General features: G+C 44.7%; 2 protein-coding genes across 2 annotated transcripts in view; one reads left to right on the forward strand and one right to left on the reverse strand.

The window, feature by feature from the left end:
- The window catches only part of KDM3A (lysine demethylase 3A), a gene marked incomplete at its 5' end in the record, with an annotated part of 25,541 nt that extends 19,095 nt beyond the window's left edge, over positions 1–6,446 (forward strand). The window contains 7 exons of the mRNA XM_010168854.1: positions 969–1,059; positions 1,653–1,783; positions 2,598–2,717; positions 2,807–2,946; positions 4,480–4,656; positions 4,739–4,873; positions 5,679–6,446. Coding sequence (XP_010167156.1) covers positions 969–1,059; positions 1,653–1,783; positions 2,598–2,717; positions 2,807–2,946; positions 4,480–4,656; positions 4,739–4,873; positions 5,679–5,759 — 875 coding nt within the window. The remainder of the gene's footprint in view (positions 1–968; positions 1,060–1,652; positions 1,784–2,597; positions 2,718–2,806; positions 2,947–4,479; positions 4,657–4,738; positions 4,874–5,678) is intronic.
- Positions 6,447–9,596: 3,150 nt separating this feature from the next.
- Positions 9,597–10,741, reverse strand: part of CHMP3 (charged multivesicular body protein 3) — a gene marked incomplete at its 5' end in the record, with an annotated part of 1,671 nt that continues 526 nt past the window's right edge. The window contains one exon of the mRNA XM_010168855.1: positions 9,597–9,730. Coding sequence (XP_010167157.1) covers positions 9,597–9,730 — 134 coding nt within the window. The remainder of the gene's footprint in view (positions 9,731–10,741) is intronic.

Raw genomic sequence — 10,741 nt, forward strand, 5'->3', positions numbered from 1 at the left:
AGCCCCTTAACGATCTTTGTGGCCTCTGCTGGACTCTCTCCAGGAGTTCCCTGTCTCTCTTGAACTGGGGAGCCCAGAACTGGACACAACACTCCAGATGTGGCCTCACCAGGGCAGAGTAGAGGGGGAGGAGAACCTCCCTCGACCTGCTGGTCACACTCTTCTTCATGCACCCAAGGATACCACTTGCCACCTTGGCCACAAGGACATAACTGGTCATCCACCAGTGCTCCCAGGTCCTTCTCTGCAGGGCTGCTTTCCAGCAGGTCACCCCCCAACCTGTCCTGGTGCCTGGGGTTATTTCTCCCCAGGTGCAGGATCCTACACTTGCCCTTATTGAACTTCATCCCGTTCCTCTTTTCTCCATCGTGGACAGTGTGTCTGCCATGTATTCCCACCATGTGTGCTTGTGGGATGGTGGGCTGGATAGAAACGTCAGCCCTGTGGAGGACTCTCCTTCAGGAGTATGTTTGGCAGCCTTTAGTCTTTTGGGGAAGCTCTCTGAGAAACTTTGGGATAATTCTTAGCAAGTAGGTTCACCTGTCAGCTTTGTTCTCATCTGACTGAAACTTTATGAAAAACCACGGCTGGGGTTGGTGTTGACGAGGTGTCTGGATTCTGCTCTTTTAACTTGCAGGTGCCTTTTGTTCCTAAAGGATCTAAAGTTATTTTGTATAAAAATAGGTTTAGGGGAGACAAGCATGAGGCTTGACATTGTTTTCCCTTCTCCTGGAAAAAGTTTGTTTTCACCTAGAATGGATCCTTGCTGTGGCATCAGTTTGGGTGATGGAAACTTAGGGAATTTGGTACTTGGGGCAAGAAGAGCTGGAGCTGGAAGGCTCACGTACACCTTGCTTTTCTGTTACTTGTTCTCTCGTGATTTTAAGCTAAGACAAGAATTTCTTTGTCTTGATTCTTTGGATTTTGAGTTGTACAACTATTAAAGACTTGTTACTATTTGATGATAGGTCGCCTGAGGACAGAAGAAGGAGAGCCAATGGTGTTGAAGCTTAAAGACTGGCCTCCAGGAGAAGACTTCAGAGATATGATGCCTTCTCGGTATGAATTTACAAAGAAACTCTTCATCATTTGTGTGGTACATCCCCAAAACAATGGAATGTAGGAAAACATTCCGTTGGGTTTTAACACCTGCTTCTGCCTTGAGAAGCAGCTGGTCACACGTGAACCATTTTGTTTCTCAGAGGTGCCTGACAGAGCTGGAAATGCTCAACAAGTTTTCTGATAAATGTTTATGTAGCTCACTGTATTTACTGCCAAGTAAAGCAAGTACCTAAAATTAGTAATGATTGGTTAAACTTTGGGAGCTTCCTAAAAACCTGGGGCATTTTTAAATCTTAAGTTGGGTTAAAGCTTATTTTTTTTTTGCCAAACCTATTTAAGTATTCTGATTTTTTTCCTATTCCATATTAGTTGAGATGATTACACAAGGAAATAGCATTACACCAGAGCAGTTAAATTCCTTTATCTGCTATATTCCTGTGTTTTGCTCGTTTTGTTCCTTTTTGTGGTATCCAGTAAACCCCTCGGGGGAAGGAATACAATTTTGTGTCTGAAGAAAGCTTCTGTTGCAATCTATTTTAGTTGGCTTTTTTAATCAGTTCCTAACATTAAATTGTGCTGTATTGCTTTAGGTTTGATGATTTGATGAAAAATATTCCCTTGCCAGAATACACTAGGAGAGGAGGCAAACTCAACCTTGCTTCTCGACTTCCCAACTATTTTGTACGACCAGATTTGGGCCCCAAGATGTACAATGCATACGGTGAGGAATTTTTCACTCTAAAGATCATGTTGTCCACACATTCAAATTAAATTTTACTGTAAATTAAATTAATCCCTGCTGTTGTAGACAATTTGATTAATCCCATTGATCTGAAAACTTAATTTTGGCTCATTTATAGGTACTAGTGATGTCCAGAGCATTCTGTGATGTTATTAAATGTGTTTTGTCCAGGTGGGTTCAAGGCAATAATGTTTATTCTCAGTCTTCCAATGGACTTGCTGCACGTGTGTATACACAGCCTCTCTTTCCTATAGCTGGCCACTTGAATTTGTTGTTTTGCTACTTCTGGCTGTGTCACTTTTGTTACTTCTCCTTTTTTGGGCTGTATCACTTAGTTTTTAATCTCTTCTAGAGCAGTTCTTTCCACGACTGGTTCATCTGCTGTCATTTAAAAGGAATTTCAAACTTGAAGGAGGATCATGGCCAGTAAAGAGACTGTGTCTAGCAAATACTGTAGCAGCTGCCTTTTAGAGTGATCAAGAGGTTGTTTCTGAGCATACTTTATTATTCTAAGCTGTTACAGAAAGCCTCTTCTAGCAGGAATTTTTGTAAATCATGCAGACTAGGTGTAGATACAGATCAGTGTGTCATCCTGTAAACTAATCACCTGGGAAGATGCAAACAAGATGGGGCAAGGTCCTGGATCTGAAGTATATTGCTGTACTGGAATAATGCGCTGATAAAAGCGCTCTGGTCTTTTCAGATAGTGCTGCTGAGAGTGGCACAGGGTTTCTTTTTATCTTACTAATGTACCTGCTGCTCTTCTTTTAATGGGTTTGTTTGTTTGTTTCAGGCTTGATAACACCAGAGGATAGAAAATATGGCACAACAAACCTTCATTTAGACGTGTCTGATGCAGCAAACGTTATGGTGTATGTGGGCATCCCCAAGGGCCAGGCTGATCAAGAAGAGGGTAAAGTCTGTCTTGTGTTCTTGGGGGGGTTATTTCTGTGGTTGGAGGGAAGGGTCTTTAGTGTAACCACTCATGTTTACTCTCGACAGAAGTGCTTAAAACCATACAAGATGGTGATTCTGATGAGTTGACAATTAAGCGTTTTACTGAAAGTCGTGAAAAACCTGGAGCTCTGTGGCACATTTACGCTGCTAAAGATACAGAGAAGATCCGGGAATTCCTTAAGAAGGTAAAGCTCTTACATCCTAAACTGCTCTGTCTCTGGAGCCTTGCAAACACCTGTCCTTGGGCTTTCTCCTCCTTTCTGTCCCAGTTGTTCTGGAAACTCATGAACTTGAGTTGTATCCAAGACAAAATTTCTTGTGTGCCATCAATCTTGTAGGATCTGAGGAGGGCAGCAAGTTGAAGCTTGAAGTTTTCCTGTAGGTAGATAAGCTGCTTTTGCCCACACTTCCTATAGCACAGGTGATGATGTTGTGTAATGAACAAAAAAGCTGGTTTAGATTTAAGGAGAAAAACAATTTAATCTTAAACTAGATCCATGTGAGATGTTCTTGGGAAATGTCAGAGCAATACACAGTGCTCCCTTGTTCCTTCCCTTTTCCTGCCTTTTTCCCCTGTACCTTTATGAGGTTTGGATGAAGGGAAGAGCCTGAGGTAGAGCAATGCACGGTGTGTAAAGCTCTCCCTTGTTCTTTCCCTTTTCCTGCCTCTTTTTCCCCTGTACCTTTGAGGTTTGGATGAAGGGAAGAGCCTGAGGTATTTTGGGTGGTGTGTTTGTGGGGTGTAAAAGGTTTAATAGAGGAAAGAGGCTTGTTTCAGTATTTAGATTCACCAGAAATGGTACAGAGTTCTTGGAACTTCTGTGGTGCTCTGAAAGTGGAAGGAGCTAACATGTTGATGTTTGAAAGGATAAACGGGATGATCTGAACAGCTGTTGGCCTTGTGGGCCTGACTGCTGTCTCGGGCAGAAGCAGATCTGTTTAGTGTTAACACAGAACAAATCTTATTTGATAAAACATGATATCGACCTTGATACACTTTGGTGTTTTGGCATCTGTGTCTCACACCTCTTCTTGGTCTCTTGTAGCACACTTGCCTGCAGGTGTGAGGCTTTTCAGCAGCTTGTCTTGCAGTAGAACCAAGCTGTTGATCTCCTCCCAGATGAGTTTTTGGGCTGTGGTCCTGGATGGAAATGTCTGCCACAGCAAATTGGATTTATACTGGAACTTTTTTCATCAATTGTCTCCCCATGGCTCACAAATTTCTTTTCTGAAGTGCTTGTTGTGCCTCCCAGACTCGTTTCTCCTGAACATCTAGTTAGTATCCTCTGTTTTGGTCAGGGAGCACACTGACTAGGGCTGGCCTCAGGGCAGGCACCCGCTGAATACGGCACTCACTATGGTTTTTCCCAGTTCCAGGCTGTGGTACTGTAAGAGTATTGATGCTGTAAGACAGTGGTTCCCACCGTGAACACGAGTCACCCCTTCTGCTTCTCCTCCCTGTAAATTGGGTGAACTTATATTTCTTATATCTACCTGTGCAATGCATCTGGGAAGCAAAAGGGACTGAGAAATGATGTGACCTCGACAAACAAAGGACTGAATAAGAATCCAGACCTTTGGTTGTGTAACTCTTAGACCTGAACACACGGTACATGTCACTCTACCTGGCCTGTGTGCATATGGAATACCACAGGTACATCTTGGATGGTCCAGTGAGACTGGTATGTCCTCACACCTGTCTTCTTGTGGCTTTGCAGGTTGCAGAAGAACAAGGTCAAGAAAACCCCGTAGATCACGATCCCATTCATGATCAGAGCTGGTACTTGGACCGATCGCTAAGAAAACGTCTTCATCAGGAGTACGGAGTTCAAGGCTGGGCTATTGTACAGTTTCTAGGAGATGTAGTTTTCATTCCAGCAGGAGCTCCACACCAGGCAAGGACCAGGGGCGCTGTTACAGCCTGACCACTGGGGCAGACCTTTGAGCACATGGCTAATGCTTGTTTGTTCTCTCTAGGTTCATAATTTGTACAGTTGTATTAAAGTTGCAGAAGACTTTGTATCCCCAGAGCATGTCAAACATTGCTTCTGGCTCACTCAGGAATTTAGATATCTGTCGCATACGCATACGAACCATGAAGATAAATTGCAGGTAACTTAAAATGCTCGAGATGAACCCTGTGCCTCTTGACCCTTTCAGAAAAAACCTACCAAAAAACCAACAAACAACCCTCACCAAACCCATAAGGGATGTGTCTGCACAACCCAAGCTGCTTTGTGTTCAGATCAGCTTTCATGCATTCAATAAAGTTGTATTGCAAATGGCTTTAAACTGGAAAAGAGGAGATTGAGGTGAGATCTGAGGAAGAAATTCTTTCCTGTGAGGGTGGTCAGACACTGGCCCAGGTTGCCCAGGGAAGCCATGGCTGCTCCTCCCTGGAAGTGTTGAAGGCCAGGTTGGATGAGGCTTTGAGCAGCCTGGTCTAGTGGAAGGTGTCCCTGCTGATGGCAGGGGGGTTGGAACTGGATGAGCTTTAAGGTCCCTTCCAACCCAAACCATTCTGTGGTTCCATGACCTTGTTGAGGAATTTCCATAGGCTTTGAATTGTTACCAATTTTTAGTAGTTTTGAGGAACCCTTCTGAAGCTTCTCCTCAGATTCTTTTGAAATCTATCTTTCTTCCATTTCTTTTGTTTTCCCTCTAGCTGAGCTTGCAATACTCTCCTCAAGCTACAGGGTTGGTTTGTACCCTGTTAGAATTTGAACCTTATTTTCACAAGTCAGTGCTTTAAGCCAAGCTTGTGCAGATGAGCGTGTTGAAACCGAAAGGAGAGCTGCAGGGGGTGTGGGGGAAGTAGGGAAGTCGTGCAGGTGTCTTCTTTATGTGGGAGGCTTCCAGCCTGACCCTAACCATGCTGTTTACTTGTCCAACTAAGTGCCTTTTCCTTTCCTCCTAGGTGAAGAATGTCATATACCACGCTGTTAAAGATGCGGTTGGGATACTGAGGGCAAATGAATCCAGCCTTAGCAGACCGTGACGTAGAAAGCCTTAACCACACACTATGAAACAGAAGCGTTGGCAGCTGTTTTAACTACTCAGTCAGGACCTCTGTGGACTATGAGATTATATGAATGTTACCTCATCTTCCTTTCAGCAGTACCAGAGGATCGTGGTACTATGTTCTGTGTATTCTTCCAATGTTTACAAACCTGATATGTATATGTAGTTAATATGTATGGACTGTGGCATACTGTGAATGCTCAGTTGCAATAGAACTTTATATGGAGTTGCTCTCCAAACTGTACAAAATACCTCCTATAGAACTGTCGGGAACTATTCCAAATTACTCATTTGAAAAGAAGAAGAAAAAAAAAAAAAAAAAAGAAATTATTCAAGATATTGTAAAGCTCCAATTTTTAAAATGTATTTTGGGGTGGGAGGAAGTACAGAGTCACCCAATTTAATAACCAATTTACAGAAAAAATAAGAATGCGGTTCTAGAATTTCATGTTAACATAGAACTAGCATTTAAAAGTAGCTTTAAGCTATTGTATAGTAACATAGAGATGGGGGTTAACCATCTTTAGGTAAATGTATTTAAATTTCTAAATGTTAAAAGAAACTTTTAATCAAATGTCTTCTGTTTGAAACTGCTCTTTAATTTGAACTGATGTTTGATTCTCTGGTTTTTAACACTGAATGGTCTACATAAAATTCTTCTATTTCAGATATTGTTCCTTGCCTAGCTTCTTCAATTGGCTCTTTAAAATGTAATTAATCAGATGCAGTGCTTTGAAATGCAAAAGAAAATGATGTATCATATACTGTTCATACTGGGTTTTAAAGTATCTGAAGGCTTCAGGTATGGGATTTAGGAACAGAGCTGTTTATAGCTGCCTTTTTTTTGGTTAACCAAAGTGTGGCTTAACTTGACCACTGCTCTCAGCCACTGCCAGTACTATGGTCTGGATCAAATGAGTTCTGCAGCTTCAGTCTTAAATAGCACACGTGTCACTCTAAGTTAGTCACTTCTGTTACTCAGAAGTAACTACTTAATACTTACTTTATCGCTATGTAACTTGTATTACTTAGAGAAGGACTGAAAATACCATAAAACTGAGGTTGAGAGTGGAAAAGCACATCTCCTGTCTAACAGCACACACTGAGATAAAAGGAACCTTCTGTTCTTTGGTGCCCTTTCCAGCACCAAATATTGGGAAGAGCCAGGTGAGGGGGAACCTCCTACTTACCCAAAAGTCACTTTTCTGAACTTCATGTAACAAAGTGACTAACTCTGTGTAAATTCCCCTCCCTGTGGTACTTCACCTGCTACTGAGGATCAGCATTAACTGTTCTGTCTCAGGTGACAGTATTTTCTCAGGGAAACTCCCTCTTATCCATCCCTTGGGATCTGAAGTGGAGCTGGGACTGCAGTGACTTGCAGGGAGAAGATTTAATCAAGGTAGAATAAACTGGGCTCATGTGTCTGCTGTGAAGAGGTACATCTGCTTCCTTCCAGAAGCAGGTGCCCACAGCAACTGAAATGATGATAAATTTGTTGATGTGTGGTTGTTGCCTGGCTTGGTCTGCAGTGTCCTGCTCCAGAGGAGGTCCTGCCCTGGGTCAGACCTGCAGATCTCTGGGTGACTGTTCACAGCTGGCTGTGCCTGTGCTGAGGTCCCTAATGCTGGCTGGGGGCTGAGGCAGCACATGGGCTGTGTTCTCCTTGGGCAGGGAAATGTTCTGGCTCCCTGGGCTTACACTGCAAGCTGGCACTCTGCTGATGCACTGCACAGCTCTGCTGTGGTGGGTGAGAGCTGCCCCCCACCTCTGCCTGCTGAGGCCTCCAGCTGACAGCAAACACTGGCCTGTTCTCAGGGCTTCAGCTGGATGCTGTAAGGAGAAGACATAAACCCTCGTGTGACATTCTGTGCTTGGACTAGTTCAGGATCCTTGAAGGCAACGTTTCAGCTGGATGTTGTTCTTGCAGTCAGTGCACTAGAGCAGTCTGGGTGCCTTGCTTGGAGCACCTGTGTCTGTGGGGAGCTGTACAGGTGCCTGACCTCCCAGCCAAGGAATGAGTCACCCTGGTCTTCCGTACACACATGGGTATGAAAAGCCCCATTGTTGAAGTTGGATTTTGAACTTTCTTCCCAAGGTGCTGCTGTTCAGTGTTCTCATTGCAGTTGTTATCAACCCCATTTACTGACTCTTCAGCTGCCTTTTTTTTTTTTTTCCCCTTCTTGATCCATCCTCTTTGGATTTTTTTAAGACCACAAGAAGCAAATGTTCCCATTTGCCTGTTCTCATGACATTTAGGGTGGAGACTGAAGGCTTGAATTTGAGTTCTGCAACTGAGTGCACAGCCCTGAGGCCTCAGGGTTACTCTGCTGCTCACTGGCATGAAGGTGCACAGGGCTTGGCCCCTCCCTGCTTTTTACGGCTGGAACTGGAAGTTGTTGGGCACCATCCAGGTATCCCCGTGCCTTGTCTGTTCCTCTGCCCTTGCTGCTGGAATACAATTATTTACAGACTCAGTTTTCTCTTGGTAAGTCTTCCTTAAAATTCAAAACTCTTTCCTTTGCCTGTGAGGCCCTTGGGGCACTGACACATTCCAGTGAGAGACACAGTGGACACTCGCTCTGCAAACTGCTTATTGACATTAGTTTTGCCTCATGTTTTCCCTTGAGAGGAGACACACCTCTCCTTTGACCTTAAAAATGTGCCACTGGGAGTGACTACTGAAATGTGAAGGTATCTGAAGTGAACCTCCCTTGTGGTGCAGTACTGCGGGGACTCACCTTTATGCTGTGCTAAGATGGGCTCTTGGAGCTTTCGCTCTCTTCCCCAGCTGGGCTCCTTTTTCCCTCATGTGGTGCAGGGTAGAGAAGATGTGGCTTTTGCCTTCTGTGTGCTGCCTTCCCCCCAAGCAGGGAGGTTAATCCTGCCCTAAATGCTCCTCTCCATTCAGCTGTAAGTGCTTCAGCTGCCCTCTCCTGCTCCCTGAGAGACACAACTGATGGAGAAGAAAGCAAAACCACTGAGGGTGCGTTATCCCCTCTGCCTGCTCCCAGGGGTGCTCTGAGTCAGCTCCTGTGAAGCACAGAGGTGGCAGGACTGCCATGTGCCTTTTAGGAGTATGTCTTGGAGTGAGAAATGATAAAAAAAAGCTGCTGGAAGTGGCCAAGATCAGAAGGAAGAGCTTGTGCAGGTCTGGAAACCTAGAGCAGCTGTTAAATAGCTGCTCTTCCAGCTCTGTTGAACTGAAAGTTTTTCTTTACCCATGCTGTGAAGGCCCCCAGTGTGCTAAAGAAAGGGAAAGAAAAAAAAAAAAAGCTGCTCTAAACCCAAGAGGGAGCAGTTAGAGGTGGATATTGTTTGTGAAAAGAGGCTGAAGTGATGCAAACTAAACTGATGCACAGGAGCAACTGTTAAAAGCAGCTTTAATAAAACTTGTAGTGATTCAGAAAAACCAAGATCTTACCAGTGAAGGTTTTTTTGTAGCAGATTAAGCCAAAAGTGCCTTTTAGGGAATGATGCTACTTGAAGCTAAGAATGTATTTCAGGACTTTATATCTGAAAATATAGAACATGACACCAACCATTGCCATTTCACCACAGCCTCTCGCAGGGGAGACGAGCTGAATGGAAACCGCTACGATAATCGATAAGCTACAGCCTGAACTCCCCAAGAGGTATGTTACAGTCGTTTCTTGGAGAAGACACTCCCCAGGAAGGAAAAAAACCCAACAATATATATTACATAAAATATTCTCACATATTAAGTTTTGCATTTTGAAGGCAGGACAGAACCTCCCACTACAAACAAACAAACAAACAACAAACAAAGGCAAACTGTACACGTGTTCCCTCCTCAGCTCCGGAGCGTAGCTAACCGCGACTGCATGGCTTCAATGTCCTCCTCCTCATCGACAGCAGCCGCCGCTCCCATGGGCTCAGGCTCTGGAAGAGCATCTGTGACTTTACTGGGTGCTTTACCCAAGGCCCCTGCAAACAACAAAGAGGCTCGTTAGCGTGTGTTGGGGCTTCAGTTAATAATTAGCAGCTTTCAGGTACAGATATTTAAAATAATTCAACCTGTCACTTCTGGTAGAGGTCAAACACAAGAACTGTTTGACTTCATCATAGAATGGTCTGGGTTGGAAGGGACCTTTAAAGGTCAGCTAGTCCAACCCCCCCTGCCGTGAGCAGGGACATCTTCAACTACATCAGATTGCTCAGAGCCCCATCCAACCTGACCTTGAATGTTTCCAGGGATGGGGCTTCTACCACCTCTCTGGGCAACCTGTGCCAGTGTCTCACCACCTTCACTGTCAACATCTCCCCTCTTTTAAATTAAAAACAGTACCCCTGGTCCTATCACAGCAGCCCCTAGTAAAAGTCTGTCCCCATCTTTCTCGTAGGCTCCCTCAAGTATTGAAAGGCCACAATAAGGTCTCCCTGAAGCCTTCTCTTCCCCAGGCTGAACAGCCCCAACTCTCTCAGCCTGTCCTCACAGCAGAGCTGCTCCAGCCCTCTCAACATTTTTGTGGCCTCCTCTGGACTCGATCAGCCCTGGGCTGTTGGCTGGTGCAGCCCTACTGACCTGTCTGCCCTTCCTGAGCCTGCTGGGGAGGAGCAGCTCCCCCAGCCCCACTGCTCACCCATTCCCACAGCCACCCAGTGGGAAGGGAGCTGCTCCCAGCCAGGAAATGGGATGCAAAAGGCAAAGCAGGATGTGAGAAACAAGAGAGGGCAACAAGCCAGCAGCAGGGACAAGGTAACAGCAGGGCAGGAGCTTTCAGCATGTTACAGCTGAACACAGCTCCAGGACTGAACACTTGTCACACCACGTCACAAGAAACTCAGGTATGGAGCACTGGAAACATTATCTAAGTCAAATAACTCAAACCATAGATCATTAATTCATGAGCTGTAAGGCAGAAGTTGGGTTTTGGTTTTAGTTTGTTTGTTTTGCTTTGTGTTTGTTTTCCTTCCAACAACTCAAGACGCCACAGC

Source organism: Antrostomus carolinensis, unplaced genomic scaffold (genome assembly GCF_000700745.2).
Source record: "Antrostomus carolinensis isolate BGI_N321 unplaced genomic scaffold, ASM70074v2 scaffold5975, whole genome shotgun sequence".
NCBI lineage: Eukaryota > Metazoa > Chordata > Aves > Caprimulgiformes > Caprimulgidae > Antrostomus > Antrostomus carolinensis.